A 22,365-nucleotide genomic window follows, 5' to 3' on the forward strand; every position below is an offset into this window, starting at 1 on the left:
GTTGTACTTAGAAGTCAATTTCCACAGCTAGAACTTATCTAATATTAAAAGAAGACCTGTTGTTGCAGTTTGTTGAGTGTCCAAGAAACACAACATAAATCTTCTTAAGTCATTTTTCTGATTCCTATTTTGTGTGTGTGTGTGTGTGTGTGAAGGGAATTTTTATGGACCATTAAGTAATAAACCAGTATCAGAAAATAAAGGGATTAAAACAAAACAAACCAAAAAAATCCTTGAGTGGGTTGTAATGAAGGAGCTGTAGGGATGCTCCCACCTTGGATGGAGATGGAGTTGGATCCCAACCCAATAAGACTAGCTTTCTTTTCAACTCTACCTAGTAGACTCACAAGTTAGGTTTTAATAAGGTCTCTTAGTGTGCAGCTGGGTTCAAGTCCTCTCTCTTACCTCTCACTCATTCAGCTACACACAGTTATTTTGATCACCTGCTATGTGCCGATGGTGTTCTTGGCACCAGGAACCCTGTTATAACTGAAGCTGAGCTCTGCCTGCATGGGGCCTGGGTGGCATGGGTCTCCCAGGTATAATTTGAAGTCATTTCCAACAGTCCTGGACACTGGAGAGGTTCATGTTCCTGATGCCAGGGCAAGATGCCAAACCTCATATTGGCCTCGAAAAAGACCACGTGACAGCTTCCACCAAGCCCACCTGCCCAGGTGACTGCCACTGTGGCTCTTTTCATACCCTCTCCCCCGCAAATGTGGGAGTTTCACTCTTCACCCACAAGCGCCACCAACAGGCAAGGATTGCAGAGCTTGATTTGGAGACATTGGTCCGACCCTTTCCTGAATTCGTCTCCCCTGATGTCATGGGAAAGTGGGTGCCCAAATGGAGAATCAGCACTCTTCTTGGGATTGGAAGGTGCTGTGGCTGGGGGAGTCTGCATTATGTTCCGGGCCATGAGCCTTTCCAAAACTCCACTCCACAGGCAGACGTCTGCTGTGTGTGTGTTTCTCAGTATAAGTAAGATGTCCCCGAGTTCCCGAGTCTTTAATTTCCATATACGAATGCATCTAGCCCCATCTGAGTGGGGCTGGAAGCCTAGCTTTTTATCAAGCCTCTGAATATGCGCTTGTCCGTGGGTCTTTCCAGGATGTTGCCTAACTTTTTGGCGCTCTTTTGTTCTGCTTCTTGCTCTCAGCTATTGCTCCATTCTCTGCAGGGTGATGCTATTTGCAACACACTCTTCCTTGCCTTGGTTTCCTGAGTATCTCAGTTCTGAAGGTGAGATACTGGCTGTTGTTAATTAAGAAAATATTAGTACAGGCTTAGGGAAAGCACTACATACTTAAGATAAGAAAGGAACAAAATAAAATCCGAGCTTCAGATAAGGATGATAAGGTTAATGCCCGCCTTGTAAGGGACGGCTGGGGTCAAAGACCAGGTACCTCCTTAGGTGCCTGTTCTCAGCTCCCAGCCAGCTGACACCCACATGCACTGATGGTCTCTCTCTTTTTATTTCTTTTTTTGATTTGCATGCTGGCCTGTAGGCCTTTGCTCACCCTGAAGGAGACTCTCCTGCAAAACACTGAAGTGAAATTTATATAACATAAAATTAACCATCTTAAAGCACACATTTTAGTGGCATTGAGTATATTCACAAGGTTGTGGCAACCATCACCTCTATCTAGTTCCAAAACATTTCATCACACCAAAGGAGATCGACTCCTGTACCCATTAAGCAGTCACCGCCTGTTCCCTCCTCCCCAGCTCTGGCAACCACCAATCTGCTTTCTGTTTGTATGGATTCACCTATCCTGGATGTTTCATGTAAATGGAATCATACAATATATGACCTTCAGTGTCTGGCTTCTTTCATTTAGCATAGTATTTCCTGGGTTCACCCACATTGTAGTATGTATCAGTACTTCATTTCTTCCTTTTAAATTGTGATAAAATATACGTAACAAAATTTACTATTTTAACCATTCTCAAGTGTATAGTTTTGTGGCATTTAAGCTCATTGGCATGTTTGGACAACCATCTCCACTGTCCATCTCAACTTTTTCCTCTTCCCAAACTGAAACTCTGAATCAGTTAAAGATGGACTCCCCAGCCCCCGCCCCCAGCCCCCGACCACCAACATTCTACTCTCCGTCTCTCTGATCACAAGTGCTCTAGGCACCTCATATAAGTGGAATTATATGGTATTTATCCTTTTGTGACTGACTTAGCATAATGTCTTCAAAGTTCATCCATATGTCAAAATTTTCTTCTTTTTTAAGCTGAGTAATATTCTATTATATGTATATGTCACATTTGTTTGTCCATGTATTGTTTGATGGACATTTGGGGTGTTTCTACCTTTTAACTACTATGAACAGTGCTGCTATGAAAATTTACGTACAAGTTTTTGCTTGAATGTTGCTTTTAATTCTTTGGGTATATTAGGAGTGGAATTGTTTTTCACCAGCAATGTAGAGGGTTCCAATTTCTCCACATCCTCATTTATTTTCCATTCTTAAAAAAGTATTATATTAAGAGTTATCCTTCTGGGTATGGTGTGGTATCTCATTGTGATTTTGATTTGCATTTCCCTAACTAATGATGTTAAACATCTTTTCATGTGCTTGTTGACTATTGGTGTATCTTCTTTGGAGAAATGTCTATTCAAGTCTTTTACCACCCATATTTTAATGTTTTTGTTGTTCAGTTATAATTCTGGATATTAGACCCAAGATCTCCCTGTAAAGGAAATCTTGGACCATGGGTACTATATTAGTCCGTTTTCTGTTACTTATGTCAGAATACACGAAACTGGGTAAGAAGGAGTTATTTCTTACAGTTATGGAGGCTGAGAAGCCCAAGGTTGAGGAGCTGCATCTGTTGAGAGTCTTCTTGCTGGTGGGGACTCCCAGAAGAGACCTCAGGCAGTGCAGGGCATCACAAGGAGAGGGGCTGAGTGTGCTAATGTGCTGCCTCAGGTCTCTCTCTTCTTTTAAAGCCACTCCTATGACAACCCATTAATCCATTAACCCCTTAATCCATCAATCCATTAATAGAATAATCCATTCATAAGGGCAGAGCCCTCCTGGTCCAATCACCTCTCAGCACCACATTGGGTATCAAGTATCAACATGAGTTTTGTAGGGGACATTCAAACCATAGCATGTGCTCACTGGAAGGCCAGACTCCCCAAGTGTCTCCACAAGGCCTTATGAAGGTAGAAAAACTTTCCCTTTATTCACAATTCCCTAGGACAAAGGAGATTCTTTCCTTTATTCACCAAAGCCCTGGTTGCCTTAACTGTTTCCAAGAGACTGGCTGGGAAAAGTATTCTAACTACCCACAAATGTTTGCTGGATGATTACCCTCCAAGTCTGGAGAATGAGACTGCTTACTGGGGAAACACAGCCAACTCCAAAGAAAGCTTGGACCAGATCAAATTGTCCTCTGTAACAGCCTTTATCACCTGAGATACTGGTTTAGCTCCCAGAGCTGGGTTCCAGGCAAACTCACTGAGCTGCAGCCCCAGGGCGTTGGCCTCTGCCCCACCCTCTGCATTGCCCAACCACAGAGGCAGGAAATTCTTTCCTGATGCTGCAATCGGTCCTGGTCACAATTTCAGATTACAGGTGCAGATTACAAAAGGCCATCCTCACCTAAGCTGCTTATAGATTTCATGTAGTTTCTGAGGAAGTAAAGTTTTCTGACTTATAGACTGTAAGTGGCTTCCAAGAAGAACAGCACTGCTTACGTAACATTGCAGTATGACCTGAAATGGGACATGGAAGCATCTTTCCAACCATGGAGGGTCACTCCTCACAGGGAATCACATCAGTCACTTAAAAAAAGAAATGAAAAGGTTTTGACAGTTAATAATTAATATTCCTACTCCATATAATGAAAACAACATCTTTGACATGTCCCTAGGACAAGTTATTGCTGGAAATCATAACCAAAGTGACCTTTAACTATACTAAACATTTGAAATTATCTTTAAAAACTATGACCATATATCATAATTCAAGCAATAGATATGTAAAATGATTTTATTTCTGTGGAGGATAAAGTAGTATTTTTTTTTTCCTAATACCAATCATAAGAAGAAAAACACTTCCTTTAGTGCAAAATTATAACACAGGCCAGTGGTTCTCAAAGTGTGGTCTAGGGAACCCGGGGAAATCACCAAACCTTTTTTTAGGGGGTGGTTCCCTGAGGTCAAAAGTATTCTCAACAGCCGAGCATGGTGGCTCATGCCTGTAATCCTGGCATTTTGGGAGGCAGAGACAAGAGGACTGCTTGAAGCCAGGAGTTTGAGACCAGCCTGGGCAACATAGTGAGACCCCTGTCTCTACAAAAAAAAAAAAAAGGTAAAAGATTAGCCAGATACAGTGGTATACACCTGTAGTCCTAACTATTTGGGAGGCTGAAGCTGGAGGATCACATGAACCCAGGTGTTTGAGGTTGCAGTGAAGTATGATTGCACCACTTCACTCCAGCCTGGATGCCTGGATTACAGAGCAAGACCTTGTCTCAAAAGAAAAGAAAAGAACAGAACAGAACAGGACAAGGCTAGGAATGATTTGCCTAATTCGTTCTCATTGTCTCATGAGTAAAGCTTTCCTGGGGCTACAAGACATGTAAAACAAAATAGATTGAATGCAGAAGCAGATATGAGAATCCATTGTATCCTACTAAGGCAGACATTAAAGAGATTTGTAAAATTATAAAACAATTATAAAAATAACTTTTTTCCTCTGGAAATATAGTTATTTTTCACAAAACTATGTTATTCATATTAACATGTAATGAACTTATTACTGTTATTTTATATATTTTAATTTTAAGTTAACCCACAGTAAAATTGACTTTTTTGGTGTATAGTTCTGTAAGCTTTGAAAAATATAGATTCCTTTAGCCACCACTGCAATCCAGAACAGCTCCGTCACCCTAAGAAATGTCCTTGTGTTGCTCCCTGGTGGTCTTGCCCTTCACCCTGACTTTTGACATCCACTGATCTGTTCTCCATCACTATAGTTTTGTCTTTTTGAGATTGTCATATAAATGAAATCATACCAGATGTAAACCTTTGAGACGGGCTTCTTTCACTCAGCATAATGCCCTTGACATCTAACCAAGCTGTTGGGTCCTTTTTATTGCTGAGTAGTATACCATTCATCATATGGATGTACCAAAAATTGTTTATCTGTTCATCAGTTGAAGTTTTGTTTTGCATTTTTGTGTATTACAAATAAAGCTTTATGAAACATTCCTGTATAGGTCTTTGTGTGAACATAAGTTTTCATATGCCCTAGATAAATATCTAGAATTGGACTGGTGAGTCATATAGTAAGGGTATGTTTAACTTTATAAGAAACCACCAAATTTTTTTCCAGAGTAACTGCACCATTTGCATTCCCACTGGCAATGCATGCAATTTCCAGTTGCTTCACATTCTTGATGTCACTTGGTCATGCCAGTGTTTTCTATTTTAGCCCTTCCGATGGTGGTATCTCACTCTGGTTTTTATTTACACTTCCCCAATGGTTAATGATGTTTAAATCTTGTTACGTGCTTATTTGTCATCCATACAATTTCTTTGATGAAGTGCCTGCTCAAGTCTTTTGCCCATTTTTAAAAGCACACTTTGTTTTCTTTCTGTTTGAGAGTTCTTTTCTTTATATACTCTGGATGCTAGTCTTTGTCAGATAATGATTTGCCAACATTTTCTTCAAGTCTGTGGCTTGCATTTTTATTCTCTTAACACTGTATTTTGCAGAACAAATTGTTAATTTTATGAATTCCAATTTATCATTTTTTGAATTGATCATGCTTTTTATGTCACATCTAAGAACTTTCTGCCTAATTTCAGTTTGTAAAGATTTTGTTCTGTGTTTTATTTTTAAAATGTTATAGTTTTACTTCTTACATTTACATATATGATCAATTTTCAGTTACTTTTTGTACGAGGTGAGACTTAGGTCGAGGTTCATTTTTCTGTAGGATGTCCAGGTGTTCCAACACTACTTTCAGAAAGACTGTCCTTTCTCCCCTGAATTGCTTTTGCACATTTGTCAAAAAATAATTGGCCATCACCTCATACCCATAAGAATGGCTACTACAAAACAAAAGACAGAAAATAACAAGTGTTGGTGAGCTTGTGGAGAAACTGTAGCCCTTGTGCACTGTTGGTGGGTATGGAAAATGGTATAGCCACTAAGGAAAACAGTAGGTGGTTCCTCAAAAAATTAAAAATAGAATTCTTCTTCTTCTGGGTATATACATGTAATCATATTGAGGAAAAAAACCGAACCCAGTTCCTCCTATTATACTCTCACAACACAGAATACTTCTGATGACAGATGTGAGTGGGTGGGGGTGGGGCGTTTCCCCACATATCAAGTAAGCAACCCATTCTGTAGCTGGGTGTCCTCTAATCCAATTCGGTTCCGACACTATCTACCTGGACACTATCTACCTAGAGATAGTGTCAGATCTCACAGGTTGAAGGCTCGGTTCCCACAGGACTGCCCTCCACTTTCGATGCTCTTTGCAAGTCCCAGGTTGCTTTACCTGTGCTTCTGACCTACTGGCTATAAATTGGGATTCCCATGACCCCTTCCTCCTTCGGCTTGCATAATTTGCTGGAATGGCTCACAGAACTCAGGGAAACACTTAATGGACAATTACCAATTTATTATAAAGAAGATTACAAAGGATGCAGATGAAGAGGTGCATAGGGTGAGGTATGGGAAGAGCTTCCATGCTCTCCCCAGGTGCGCCACCCTCCAGGAACCTCCACGAATTCAGCTATTTAGAAGATACTCGAATACTGTCCTTTGTGTTTTTATAGATACTTCATTATGTAGGCATGATTGATTAAGCCATTGGCCATCCACTCAACTTAAACTTCAGCCTCTCTTCCTTCCCCAGAAGTTGGGGGTGAGGCCAAAAATCCTCTAATCTTTTCAAGTGACCAGCTACCCACCTCTACCCCCTCACCCTCCCTGCCTCCACCCATCCATCAAGTCAACCTATTAGCATAACTTATTACACACAAAAAGACATCACTTTGGAGAGTCAAAGGATTTTAGGAGTTGTACGCCAGGAAACAGGAAAAAAAAGACCAAATATATATTTTACAATATCACAATATCCAAAAGAATTAAAATCAGAGAATTTGAACAGATATTCATACACCCATGTTCATAGCGGCGTTACAATAGCCAAAAGGTAGAAGCAACCCAAGTGTCCATCAATTGATGAATGGATAAACAAAACATGATATGTACATACAATGGGATATTATTCAGCCTTAAAACAGAAGGAAATTCTGACACATGCTACAACGTGGATGAACTTTGAGAATATTATGCTGGGAGAAATAAACCAAATCACAAAAAGACAAATGCTGTATGATTCCACTTGTATAATGTGCCTAAAATAGTCAAGCTCATAGAAACAGAAATTAGAATGGGGGTTGCCAGGGAGTAGGGGGAGGAGAAATGGGAAGTTGTTGTTTAATGGGTATAGGGTTTGTTTTGCAAGATGAGAAAGTTCTGGATATTAGCTGTATGACAACGTGACTATATTTAACAAAGTGGTTAAGATGGTAAATTTTATGTTCTGTATATTTTACCACAATTTAAAAAATCAATGGGTCATTTTGTGAGAATTCATGCCTGGACTTTATTCTGTTCCATAGATCTATGTGTCTATCTCTTCTCCCATATCACACTGCCTGATTTCTGTGGCTTTACGGTAAGTCTTAAAATTGAACAGTGCTTTTTTTTTATTTGGAGAAAGAGTGAGGTAAGATGAACAGCTGTAAACAGAACCACCAGTAAATACATTCTTAAACACAGTAGACCCTGTCTTATAAACTTCATGTTGAGGAAGATGGAGCCATGATTATATTCATCTGTTTCCCAGTGCCCGGGCCTGTGCCTAGCATGGAGTAACCACTCAATACATTTTTGATAAAGGAATAGAGATACTACTTTACCCACTGCAGCTCAAATGTGAGAGAAGTTATGGAATATTAAAAAGTAGAAGCAGGCCAGGTATGGTGGCTCATGCCTGTAATCCCAGCACTTTTGGAGGCCAAGGTGGGAGGATCGCTTGAGGCCATGAGTTTGAGGCCAGCCTGGGCAACATAGTGAGACCCTGTCTCTACAAAATAAATAAATAAATAAAAATTAGCCAGGTTGTGGTGGCACACAACTGTAGTCCCAGCTACTCAGGAGGCTGAGGCAGAAGGTTTGCTTGAGCCCAGGAATTCAAGGTTGCAGTGAACTATGATCATGCCACTGCACTCCAGCCTGGGTGACAGAGCAAGACTCTGTCTCAAAAAATAAAAACAAAGAAACAAAAAACATAGAAGCAGTCTTGTAAATATGAGGACACAGAATATTTTCAAGTATACACTGCAAAGAATACATAGTCAAAAATTTCCATAGAAGTGTTACTTAGAATGACGCAAAAGCTCAAGGAATATTAAAATGAAACAGGGAAGTATGACTTGGAAATTCTGCACATCATTTATTTGGGTGTGGTGACTTCCCTACACTTTGTCTTTTGATACCGACCCTATTCACACTAATGGAGTGCCACCGTTGACTGAGTGATTCTGATTCTGATGATGATGATGATAAGGATACAGTTTACATTTTAAACTACTGTCTTCTCTCATCTTCAAAGTATTTACAAATAGCTCAATTTTTCCAGGTGTGTATTCGTTTTCTTCTACAGAATTTGCATTAAGATGAGAAAACAATTCTAAGTAGGGCTTTATGAACAAGGATTCAGTATGTGGTTTGAGCAAGTCACCTCTCTCCCTGATCCTCATTTATCCTACACTGTACTGCAACAGATGTTACTCTTTCTTGTCCTTTCCAGGTCTATTAGAAACTTTATTAAGAAAGACTACATAGTAAAATACGTGCTGTACAAATCCAGAGAAATTCTTATACTGACTAAATAATTTCCTCAAATCTAGTCACCTTTCTACGGGAAAATTCCTCATTACAATGTCTTATGCATAAAGTCATTTGGCCTGTTGACTGCGTTGTTGAATATTTTTAAGACCAAAAGCTTGCTAAATCCAAAACAGTGAAAGCATTCAGGTGAAAATGAAGTGAAAAGCCACATATACCTTAAAGGGAGAAAACAGTGTTAATAGCTATAGGCCTTAATAGCCTGAAGATCCCAGAGAGAAAAGTAATAAACAAGTAGGCCTTCAAAAATATTGAGGTCCTTGGTATTTAAAATTATACCATTAGAGTAGTTTAGGCTCAGAGCAAAAATGCAAAGGGCCCAAATATCCCATGTCCAGGTATTTAAGTTACGAATTGAGCTAACAAACGGTCAGATAAAATATTCTCTATCTTCCCAGCTTGACACATGTGACTTTAGAACATTAAACTTTTAAAATTGATTTAAAGCTCTCTTTTTCCTAAGATAAAAATTGAAGCCAGTGTGGTGGCATGTACCTGTAGTCCCAGAGACCTGGGAGGCTGAGGTGGGAGGATCACTTCAGACCAAGAGTTCGAGACTCCGTCTCTAAAAAAAAAAAAAAAATTGGCAAAATGTCAAGGTGATTGAGTGTGATGGTTACACACGTCTGATGTTCTAATCATGAGCTAACGATCTGGGGAAGAGGAATAAAATAAAGGCATACACATTGCATTAAATCTTTTTTGGCCTTAATTTCAGCAAAATCACTAATTATGTTATTATAATCAAAACATTCATATAATTTATGCTCTACTGACAGTATTGATGCCTGTTACATCTAGCCCTACACACACACAAATTTAAGAATAGCATGTGCCATTCAGTGTTGCAAAACGCTACGCAGATGTCCTGTGCAACTGTGGCAAATATCACAGTAATTTGAAGTACTTCTGGAATCAGAACTGGAATGTGAAAAGAAGCAAGAAAATTAACGCTCAGCATACCAGTATTTCATTTAGGCAAGAGCTTGTATTTGTGCTATCCAAGTGCAAGCATTTGTCAGGTTAATTATGTTTTTTTCCTTGCCTAAGTGAAGTGCTTCCTCCTCTCAAATCTGTCCTCTAATTGGAACAGTGTCTGCTTTGATAGCAGCACACAACCCACACATTCCTATGGCCTTCAGACGCAGTCGCCTTGTGTTTTGAGAGCATAGGTCAAGAGATGTAGCAAATCACTCCCTTGGTGAATGGTGTTATACACAAGAGAAGGTGTTTAGGGCTTTGGGTCGTGCTGCGCCGGCACTGGGCACCGGGCCTGAGAGACAGAGGGAGTGTGTACCTGTAACAAAGCAACGTTGCTGTTGGGGTGTATAAACTGCGATGGGTGTCAAGGCTCAGTGCAGGGTCCCTCTTGCCTGAGTTCAAAGGAGATATTGGGGCGGTCCATAAACAAATAAAGCACTTGTACTATTTATGCCAAGAAAATTCTTTGTTCAACCGATTCTATCCCTTTTAGGAGTGTTTTAATTCTTACAGACTTTGAGTATCCACGATAATAAATTACAACTCCACAGTATTAAATGAGTGTTGTTGTTTTTTTTTAAGTAGGCTCAGCATAAGAACAATAGGAATATGGTAAAAAGGGAAACAATAAACCTGGGTCCTGTTCACCAGTAAACTGTGACTGTTCATTGTGCAAAATGCAATAATCAAGGTAAATAAAGGATTTCCTAAAACATGTACATAAAATAGAGCTGTTGTTGTGTTTTTGTTTTTTGCATTTCAAAAAGTTTCTCATCATTTTTTATTCCACAGATTAGGGTAAACCACAGATTCAGCCACATCTCTTGACACATAGTAGCCTTGTGTAATAAAACTTTGTCATAATATGGTTATAACAATCAGTATTGGTTCTGTTGCTCTACATGAAATTTCTGTCTGTATTTCCTGATAAACCAAGGATTGATAAGGAAAGTTCTTTACAGAATAATTTCAACTAATAAATTAGATGAAAGGATGACACCACCTGAAATACCAATCAATAAAAATAGAACAAGATGTGCATCTTGATGTGATACAATAAGAAGAATCTAACACTCCTTATGAGGTATTCTTGCTTAGAAACTTAACCTGAATCTAATCAAGCTTCTAGATTGAACCATCAATTTACAGGAAAACTGAGGGACAGGCAATAAATCTGACAAGAAGATGAGCGTGCAATTGACCAAATCTAGAATTTGAAAAACTTTATAAACAAATGGCCTGATTTCTTTATCAAATAAAGGACATGAAAAAAGGGGTGTCTGTTTTAGATGAAAGCAGAATTAAAGGGTATTATCTGCCTGTAGTTCCAGCTACTGGGGAGGCTGAGGCAGGAGATGGGGGGATAGCTTGAGCCCAGGAGATTGAGACCAGCCTGGACAACAAAGCAAGGCCCCCATTTCAAACAAAAAGTCATTTTCAACCTAATACCACACATGGAAATAGTTAGAATTCTGATGCACACAAATCAACTATAAGGAGACCTTAAATATAGAGAGCATTTTTATTTGTACATTACCATTGCACTGTATAAATAAATAGGAGTTGGTACTATCCACGGTTTCAGGCATCCATCTCAAAATGGAGATCATGTGCATGAAAGTTTTATAGATTTTAAAGCATTCCCCATCAGTAAGCACATAAATATCACAAAAGGAAAAACATGCCTCTCCAAACCCGATGAACCAAGCAATCCAGGAGCCCTTACCTTTCTCCATCCCTCACCCCCGGACCCCCACCTTTCCTCCATACGGGACAACGTACAGCTGACCCTACAGGCCAGGCCGTTGTCCCGCTACCGCCACCTGCCAGGGCGCTGCTTCAAAACCTTGGCTGCCACTGCAAAGAGAGGATTACTCCTCTTTGAGAGTCAAGTGACGGCAAACTTCCCCGGCTTTCCGCGTACCTTCTTCTGCCAACTTGTTCGTCCTTCCTGCAGAAGGACCAAGGAAAGCCATGACAAGCATCACAGGTGTCATAAAGGACACCTCGAGAAAGTAACACCTGTGAGTTATTCAGAAACGCGATCTGAATCCAGCTGGGAACCACTGCTTTCCGTGGATCTTCTCTCCCCACTCCCATCCCCCGGTTCCCATCAGCAAACGGTGCCTACATCGCCAGGGAGAGCAGCTGCAGCTGGAAGGCGGAGTGTCCAGGCAGCCAAATCTACACCCCGGATGCGCTGTGGGGGGACGCGCTGCAGGAAAGTGCCACGTGCCTGTCTGCGGTGGCCAGGCGCTGCGGGAGTCCAGGGCGGCCCCAGCTCCCTCCGGGGTCAGCCGAGCGCCAGTCACTCGGCACGGAGATGCTGGGCAGCCTCAGCCGCGGCCTGGGCCACAGGCGAGAGCAACGCGTTGGACTGGAACGTTCCTGCTCTCGTCCCAGCTAATCCACGGTCACGCACACAGGCGCGCGCAAGCAGCTCTCAGAGGCGGACTAACGGCCCAGTGGCTCTCCGGCCTCGTCTGTCTCTCGCCCTGGCTCTTACTGGCGCGGAGGGGATGGTTTGATTGATCGATTCCGCTGCTCCCCCTCCCCCAGTTCTACTGAGCCGGCCGTCACAGGTCGCTCCAGCTGCAGATGGCGGGGGCTGCGCACGGCCGGGCCGGGTGGGGACGTGGAGGCCACAGCAGGGTGCCAAGGTGCCCAGGTGGGGCAGGTAGGCAGAGACAGGACACCAGGCTGCCTGCAATGGGTAAGGTGGCTACTGTTGGTGAAGGCGACGGAAGGGCGCGCAGTGGGCGGCTGCAGCCAGGAAAAAGCGCAAATCCTGTTCCGGGAACACCCGACCCGGCCAAGGACTGCACGCTGAGTGGAGCCTCTTCTTTCCCGGACCGTCTGCCTTCTTCACCCCTCTTCCCCGCCGCCACCCAGCTTCCTTTCCTGCGCTCCCCCACGCTCCTCAACCCCTCTGGGACGCTAGGGTGCGCGCCGCCGCCCTTTAGCCGCCAAGACGCGAGGTCGCCTTTTGGAACTGCGGCTTAACTGCCGCGCAGTTAGGCCTCCTGCACACAGCCTGCCTCTCCTGACTCTCAGCAAAGGTGCCGTCCACCCGCTACCGCCTGCGGCCCTGCGCGCCGCTGAGCTGCCCAGCTAGGAAATGAAGTCAGTGTCTTCAGACCACAGCCTCCAGGCGCAGTTTGGGACGCCGGCGTGACAGTGCAAATCGACCTACAAGGTCCGGAGCCCTAACGTCTTTGCTGCCGTCCACCCCTCAAGTGAGCTCTCCAATGGCAATTGACTGCTGGTGCCACTGTCTTCAGTCACCTTCTTCTCTCTGGTTCCCAAACCCCTAAGGAGAGATGACCTTAACGTCGGCCGACCTCTCTCATCCTATTCAGCCCGAAAGCCAGGCTGGAAAGAGGCCAGTTCCACACAAGAAATCGCTCTTCCTCTCGGTTCCGCTTGGAAGCTGCTTCTCCAACACAAGCCCCTTCTGGGCTTCCCATTAGGTAACCCTGTTTTGGTCTTTTGTCTTTTTTGGTTTGAGAAAAGCAAAGAATTTTTACTGAGGAATACAAATGCATTTAAATTATCAGGCCCAGAGAGAGATTAAAATGAGGCAACAATCACATTTTACTCCCCCCGCTTTTTTTTTTTTTTTTTTTTTTTTTTGAGACGGAGTGTTGCTCTGATACCTGGGCTAGAAAGCGGTAGAGTTGATCGATAAGGTAAAAGACCAATAAAAGAGAAAACTTTAAGTCTGGTACAAAAACAGAGAGGATGAGAGAATGAGAAAAAGGAAGAAATATGAATAACAAAAAGCAGACATAATCCAGATATAAGGGGTTTTTTTAATTATAAAAGAGTGATATGTACAGCTTTATACTAATACATTTAAGAGTAAAGTAGGCTTTAGACCTTTCTTTTTAAATATTTATTCGAAAGAAAATAATATGTGAACATGATTTTAAAAGTAAAGTTAATAGTATTATAGCAGTGTCAGTTGTCTGGTTTTGATAATGACCTATGGTTATGTAAGATGTTCTCATTGGGGGAAATAAGGTGAATGGTACATGAGAACTCTAATATTTTTGAAACTTCTTGTTAGACTTAAAACATTTCAAAATAAAAACCATTTAACAAGTCATATAATTTTACAAAGTTTATACCCAAAAATTAGCAGATCCTCACTTTAGCCTTCCTCATTATTGATTCATATTCTCCGGAAGGAAACTATCAACGATAGCTATCTCCAAATTTCTAAATAACATGTGTATACCTGCCACTTCTTTTCTTTTCAGATTTAACTGTTAACTATAGTCTTCCTAGTATGGAAAATGAGACTCATCCTCCCAGGTCCTACATGTATTATCCCCTCCCTCTCTTTACAATATATTTATATTTTCCTTTCAGCTTAATCAGTGTGAGTCATTGTTTGTTATTATGGCAGTAAATATTCCCAGCTGAGCCCAACAGTGTACTAGCTACCGTACACTTTCCTTTGTTTGTGCCATTTCTTTTTATCCCTGGAGTTTCTAAATGTCTTCCTTTCAGTTGGTTGTTGCTTGCTTAGTTTTCTATGGGTTTCTTCCTCACTCCTTTCCCCATCCCCTTGGGTGCCTCCATCCTGCTCTGGTTTGGACTGGTTGCTCTCTAGCCCTGTGGCATGGCCATCATCCTGTGACTTCTCCTGCCGTTATTCTGGGATACAGATTTCTGTGTTGCGCCCTCTGTTTCCTGTACACTATGACTTTCTTTTTCTTGGCTTTTGCTTTTCTTTCAGTGAAACATCCTCCAGAAGCTTTCTAATGAAGGGCCTATCAAGAAAATTCATGTGTTTGTAGGGCAGGGGCAACTATAAATCCTAATATTTGGAACTGAGGTCTCCTGGATTGAAACTTTAGTTTTCTTTCTCCTATTTTCCACTTATTGTCTTTTTGTTCTACTTTCTAAGTGATTTCCTAAACTTCCTCTTCTACCCTTCCAACTGTGCTATTTAAAAAAATAAGTGCTATCATATTTTTAATTTCCAAAAGGTTCTTTTCCTCAATGTTTCTGTTTTATAGCCCCCTGTTCTTATTTCATAAATGCAAGATCTCCTATTATAGTATGTCTCTGAAGGTCTGAGACTTTTTTAAAAGTTTTTTCCTGCTCCATACATTGTCTCTCTCACGCGCTCTTTCCCTCTCTCTCTCTTTTTTCTATTTACTTCTTTTGATTTCCATCTGGTATACTGGAGGCTTTTCTCAAATGTTAGTGATCCCTGTTCAGGATGTAGGAACTCAGTTTGGCATGTTCTGTCTACCCTCAGGTGGGCCTGGATGCACAGGCTAGGGATGAGATCTTATCAGATCTAATCTAATTGCTCCTTATAAGTCTAATTGCTCCTTATAAAACCTCAACTAAGTCTGCTAACTTCATCCCCACCCCACACTCTTATTTTCAGAAAAACTTGATGTTTCATTTCCTAAGGCTTCCTGGGGTCTGTGGTGGGAGTCATCTTGGTTCTTTTCAAATTCCCTCACCACCTCGTGGGAGTCAGCTCTCTCAGGTCATCTAACTCAGGAACCATTTGGCCATCTGCTTTCAAGCTTCAACAAAAAATTTTGTTGAAATCTCTCATCCACGGTCATTTCTTTTCTCTTTGTCCTTACAGATTTCTGCCTTTTTAAGCCTTTTAGTATCATTTTAATGGGGTTTTTTAAGGGAACAAATATAAATATTTGGGTTCCAACTGACCTATTGTCCCCTGGACCTTCCAAACCAAGCAATTTCAATACAGACATCTCTTGCTCAATGTGTATTTTTGTGCTAGTGCATATAGAATTTTTTTTTGGAGACAGAGTCTCACTCTTTTGCCCTGGCTAGAGTGCCGTGGCGTCAGCCTAGCTCACAGCAACCTCAAACTCCTGGGCTTAAGCAATCCTCCTGCCTCAGCCTCCTGAGCTGCTGGGACTACAGGCATGCACCACCATTCCCAGCTAATTTTTTCTATATATTTTTAATTGTCCAGATAATTTCTTTCTATTTTTTAGTAGAGTCGGGGGTCTCACTCTTGCTCAGGCTGGTCTCGAACTCCTGACCTGGACCGATCCTCCTGCCTCGGCCTCCCAGAGTGCTAGGATTACAGCCACCGCGACAATCTTTTTGACAAAATTTATCAATCTTTTTGTCTTTGTCACACTTGATTCCAGGATTTTGACAATAAAGGGAAAGAAACACATTTCACAACTGCGTGGCTTCTTTTTTCTTCCATGGTTTCCCACGTGATTTTTTGTTTTTGTTTTTGCTTTTGTTTTGAGACAGGGTCTCGTTCTGTCACCCCAGGCTCGAGTACACTGGTGCAATCATAGCTCACTGCAGCCTTGAATTCCTGGGCTCAAACAACCCTCCTGCCTCAGTTTCCCGAGTAGCTGGGACTACAGGTGTGTGCCACCACACCTGGCCCCATTCTTCTTTTTTAAATTTAAACTTTTTGAGTTAATTGTAGATTCATAGACAGTTGTAAGAAATAACAAAGATTCTGTATAACCTTTACCTGGTTTCTCTCAATGGTTACATCTTACGACACTATAGTACAGCATCACAACCAGGAGATTTGACATTGACATAGGCAAAATATAAAACACTTTCATGGCAAGTATCCTTCGTGTTGCCCTTTTGCAGCCACGTCGCGTTCCCTTCCACTCCCACTTCCTTCTTAAGCCATGACAACTATGAATCTGTTCTCTATTTCTATAACTTTATCATTTCAAGAATGTTATATAAACGGAACCATACAATATGTAATCTTTTAAGATTTATTTTTCTCACTGACCATAATTCTTTGGAGACTCATACAGGTTGCTGTGTTTATCAAGAGTTCATTCCTTTTTTTGTTGTTGAGTAGTATTCAACAATAAATGGATGTGCCACCATCTGTTTAATCACTCACCCATTGAAGGACATTCGGGTTGTTTCCAGTTTGGGGTTACTATGAAGAAAGCAGCTCTTGACATGTGTGTACAGGCTGTTTCGTGAACATATAGGTCTTCATTTCTCTGGGATAAGGGCTGAGGAGAGCAATTCTTGGGTCTCATGGTAGTTGCAAAAGTAGTTTTTTTAATTAATTTTTTTAGAGACAGGGTCTCACTCTGTCTCCAAGGCTGGAGTATAATGGCATGATCATACATCACTCCAACCTCAAACTCCTGGGCTCAAGTGACCCTTCTGCCTCAGCCTCCCAAGTAGCTAGGACTACAAGCACGCACCACCATGCCCAGCTAATTTTTAAAAAGATTTTTGTAGAGACGGGGTCTCACTATGTTGCCCAGGCTGGTCTCAAACTCCAGGGCTCAAGTGAGCCTCCTGCCTGAGCCCCCTGAATGTCAGGGACTACAGGCATGTGCACCACACCTGGTTAATTTTCCTGCTGTTGGTAAAGATGGGGTCTCACTCTTGCTCAGGCTGGTCTCGAACTCCTGGCCTCAAGCAACCATCCTACCTTGGCCTCCCAAAGTGCTGGGAATACAGGCAGGAGACAGTGCACTTGGCTAACCACCCAGAATATTGTAACAAGAAACCTGTGTCTCCCGTTTCAGTTCAAATACATGCAATAAATGTAGTTAGGAAAAAAGGGAAAAGGATTCATGCCTGCACCAGACCTTCATTGAGTTTTCTAAGGGGGCACAAGTGTAGTGGCTTGAAGCGCCTCCTCTGGTCACAGACCTGGCTCTGCCTGAGACTTCTTTGCTGTAGGACCATAAACATGTTCCTTATCTCGGAACCTCATCTTCAGTGCCTTCTATGAAACGGGGAAAATCTACTCCACAGTCGGGACTGTGGAGAGGTACTGAGTGTATGCATATTATATTATCAATATAGTTATTTTACATAAAAATGTGTGTTTATTATAAATAGGTGTGAATAAAATGAGTACATCTAAATATCTATAGACATCTATCTACCTTAGCACATAGTAAGCATTCAAATAATGGTAGCTGATATTTTTATCAATGATAGTCTTAAGATGACCAAAAAAGGAGCACAGAGGAGACAGTTAAATAAACTCAAAGATTTTAATGACGTGCAAGGTTTTACTTAAAGGGCCCATTATGGCACAAAGTGCGCGGACACAAAGCTGCCTTTCTGAACTGAGGCAAACCTGGACACCCCTCCATGCTTGGGGCTTGGAGGGGAAACACCTGTTGATATTAAGCAGGGACGGAAGGCGAACAGCCACATAAATGGTACCTGGCTCCACCTTCTACGACCCAAGTTTCAGAGGCAGCTGCATTTTACCCTAGTCCCTGTGGGGGACCAGGAGGACTGGGACAGGCCACGACGTGACCCTGAGAGGAAGGATTTATTGCGGGGGTCAACAGACTGTTTCTGGATTGAACTCACTGTCTCTCTCGTGGCTCACGAACCCCACCCCCAAATCGGCAAGGCCCTTTAGACCATTCTGTTCTACCCAACCTCCAACGGGGGGGGGGGAGGGGGGGAGGGGTCTCAGTAAAGGGGATGGGGCTGAGGAGGGAACAGGAAGGCGGACTGAAACCTCTGCTTTGCCTGACTTCCAGTTACTGCTCATGGACGTCAGAAATCCTCCCATGTCTGCCATTTGATATCCTAACCGTAAACAGATGACACTAGTTAATGTGACTCACCTAAGTCATACATGATTAATGTGGAGAAATTAAGGAGACTGAGAAGCAAAACTTGGCTTCCAGTTTAAATAATGGCAAGAGCGTGACACTGAGCAGGGTGCTCATAGACCACGGGGAGCACAGACAAACAGAGGAGGGGCCACTGATTATTGCAGACCTGAGAGCACTCCTAGCTGTCCTGTAAGACACAGGTGACAGACAAGGGCCCCACCAAGCAAGCCTGCAGGAAACCTCAGACAGACTAAGCCACGCCAGGCTTAATTTCAAAGAATTCCCTCGGGGGAGTCCTGAAACTGCAGGGGCTCTTGGGCTTCTGGGACTTGTTCCTGGAAAAGAGGACTTTCACGATTTGGTCTCAGTTGAAAGTGGGATCCTTTGTTTCACCTCAGGAGGCAACCAATGTTTCTGTCTGCAACATGCCTACCAGATCATGGAAATGAAGTCAGAAATACCTCGAAGGACCCTCAGAGTTTCCCAAGGCCACCAACGGCAGCGTAACTAAATAACACATGAAGCATTTTATACACAACTCGGATGTGCTAAGATGATATTATTATTTTTGGGGGGAATAAACCAGGGGTTTTATCTCCAGAACTATACCTTTGAAGTGAGTTATTCTGCTCTCAAGATAACTTACTGAGAGAGAACAATTTGAAGGTTTTGACTTTAAGAAACGTAGTGCTCATTAATGATGATGAAGTGAGCAAAGAAACACGCCCTCTCCTGTCTGCAGATGCTGGAATGGATGCGGCCCCCTGCTGGCCGCTCTGGAGCAGCAGCCCTTTGCTAGCAAGAACTGAAGTTCTGCTGAACTGCAGTGACCCTGCCCCGCGGATAGATAAAAGACTCTAAGGTCTGTAATTTCTATTTTAATGGTTTTAACATATAAAGTTAGATATATATAAACCAGAAAAACGTGAGTGAAAGCAGAATGAAAAATACCTGGGCGGTGGCTTCATGCAACAACAGTAAAAAAACATTTTCCTTCAGCTCTATATGTTCCCTCCAAAGCTAACATCACGGACACTTACCTCATTCTGAACCTTGCCAGGATTTTACGGAAAAAACCCGGGCTCTGGGTCGGGCGTGATGTTGTTGAGCGAAGCGGGTTGGGAGAGGCAGGAGGGCTGTGGTTTGGTTGCTCCCCATGCTGACCATGGAAAGTGGCGTTGGGATCAAGACCACTAGGGACATGGGCTCCTGGGGTGGCCACAGTGGTGGGAATCTTCCCAGAAGGAGCTGGAGATCTTGGATTTGGAACAGTGATGCAGAGATCAGAAAATCAGAGACTCTTACAAACATGGCATATAAAAACCGACAATCACAATATGCCTTTTACACACAGTGGAGAAAATCCCGTATAATCAATCCAGATCCAAGGGGTATTTCACAGAACTTATGAGTAATAGGTATGTTAAGTGGGAAAGGGCAGCAAAAGAATAGTATACAATGACACGAAGCCTAGAGTTTAAGGGAAAAGTACACATATATTTTTAAGGACAAGGTTAATGCAGGGAAATTCTAGGACAGAGAATGACTAACTGAAGTTTTTCCCTTTTGCTTCCCTCTCAAATTAATTACACACAGGAAACTCTGCCAATATGAAAGAAAGAAAGGACTTGCCTGATGAATAGGCAACTAAAACATTTTGAAAGCACACAAATTGTATAAATACAAAATTCCACATGCTGAAACAATGTGGGGAAGGGCAGGAATGACTTACACCCTTTGTGTTATGCAAAGGCACAAAGACACAAACAGATGACAAAGGACACCACGAGACAGGATGTGCTTAAGGTAAGATCACAATGGGGAAGGACACTTTGTGGACAACTGTAAGGAAGTCTGAGACTGTATAATGCCCAGGACAAGATTAAGCAGCAGTGGGCACATGTTAGTCTCACAAGGAATGTGCAGTTTTTCTTACATAGCCTTGAAGTTACCTCCTTCACTGCCTATTGGAGGGGACAGCATATTGGGGTGCCCAGAGGTTGACATGGACATCAACATCCAATGTCTCAGCCAACAGGTAGCAGATGTGGTATAAACTGAGGCAGGGCTAGCTGCATTTCTTTAGGCTGGGAGGGGTTTGGGTTCAGGCAGAGGCAGAAACAACAGTTCGATGGAGCTGTGACCACAGAGCAACCTGCTGTGAAACGCACATACCTGCCTCCCCAAACCACCTCATGTTTTTCAAAGAATAAAACTCTCCTAAACTTGTTTTGCAGATTCATGAGCAATTGGTAACCAGTAGCTGCTTTTTCCCAAACAGTCATCTTAAAAGTTTATTACCTTGAACAAAAGAAAATAGCAGCTGAGATGACTGAATATTTGTTTATGGGAGAGGGATGATGTCCTCCAAGCTACGCATAAAGTGAAGCCTAATCTAAGAGATGTCCCAGTTCAAGACTAAGTGGCAAAGTGAACATGTAACATGAGCATACTGTGCTGTCAAACTGTTTCCAAAACACAGAGACATGTTTTAAATGAACTATTATAGTAAGATTAGGGGGACAGAAACTCATTGTTATATACCAGAGTATCCTATGTTGTTTTTAACTAGATACTTTAAAATCTTCTTACCTATAGGACATTTACAAAAAATCCTTTATGAAGAGTCCTTTATCCTTTATAAAGAATTCTCAAAATCCCTAAGGGGTCAACAGAGGCTTTATTTTCAAAAACAAAAAAATTTTTGAAAAATTGAACTGTTTACAGACACAGAAAGAGTGACAGAATGGCTGGAAGTCTGCAGATCCACCTAGCAGGGACAGCTACTGGACTAAACTATCCACAGTAGCCTCACCAGGAAAACAATGTTCCTCAGTTCCATCCAGTTCAGTCATCAGGTCCTTAGAATTCCAAAGGCATGTTTTCTTTCCTTCAAGGATGAGCAGAAATTCAGAATTCTGATCCTGTTTTTCCATTGTCTTTCATCAATATCCTTCCAAAAGATTGAAACTTAGAAACCAGCAGGTTCTTCCTTTGTCTCACTTCCCATATCCAGACCAAGCATAATATCTTGTTGGTGTCGGCTTCTGAACAGCCCTTCAGCTGGCCTGTCCTCTCCACTTCTGCCAGACTCTCAGAAAAGAGTCTCAGGCCTCATCTTCACTGGGCTCCCGCCTCTACCCCCACCTCCAGACTATCCACTCAACTGCCCAGAACTGTCTAAAAAATTAGCTGGACCTTGTTGCTCATCTGCTCACCACCATTCTACAGCATGCTGAGTCTTCAGGATGAAGTTCAGACTCCTCTGCCTGACATGCAAGTCACAGGACCCCTGCCATCTCTCCAGGCTTTGCCTTCCATCATTTTTCCTGGAACTTGACCTGCTGGCCCTCCTGATGACGTGCAGTGCCTTGGTAAAGCACCAGGTCAGAAAACACTTGCAGGACCTATGTTGCCCTGTGCCTAAAGGGCTGGCATCTTTCCATTCACTCTTCCAAGTTCAACCAGAGGTCATCTCCTCCATCAAGGCTTCCCACATGCACCACCCCCCAAAAGAGAGTGAAATCACTTGTTGCTGTGAATTTAGGTCACGCACACCACATTGTATTGTAGTGACGCTTCCTTCCTGGAGCTCCCTCAGAGCACAGCTATCATCTTGTCACTGTGCCCCCAGTGTCAGCAGAAAGCCTGCCAAAGCAGGTGCTCAGAAAATGTTCTCCTAAAAGAACAGATTAGTTAATCAACTAGCCGGTGGGATTCTGGTCGTCCCAACGTGAGGGAGACAGGGCTTTCAAATAAACTGCTCAGGAAGAGCTGCCTGGCCCTGCATTTTTGTTTGAGGATTCTGCCCTTTGCCTTGGAGAATG

The 22,365-nt window shown here is 42.5% G+C and overlaps 1 protein-coding gene across 1 annotated transcript; it reads left to right on the forward strand.

Moving 5' to 3' along the window:
* Positions 1 to 586: 586 nt before the first annotated feature.
* LOC138385905 (uncharacterized) lies at positions 587 to 22,363 on the forward strand. The gene is made up of 6 exons (XM_069472089.1): positions 587 to 834; positions 1,181 to 1,242; positions 11,499 to 13,408; positions 19,281 to 19,400; positions 20,135 to 20,344; positions 21,137 to 22,363. The coding sequence occupies exons 1-3, from the start codon at positions 587 to 589 to the stop codon at positions 12,464 to 12,466; spliced, it is 1,278 nt and encodes a 425-aa protein (XP_069328190.1). The 3' UTR covers positions 12,467 to 13,408; positions 19,281 to 19,400; positions 20,135 to 20,344; positions 21,137 to 22,363.
* The last annotated feature ends 2 nt before the right edge of the window (positions 22,364 to 22,365 follow it).

The sequence above is a fragment of the Eulemur rufifrons genome, chromosome 7, assembly GCF_041146395.1.
Source record: "Eulemur rufifrons isolate Redbay chromosome 7, OSU_ERuf_1, whole genome shotgun sequence".
Taxonomy (NCBI): Eukaryota; Metazoa; Chordata; class Mammalia; order Primates; family Lemuridae; genus Eulemur; species Eulemur rufifrons.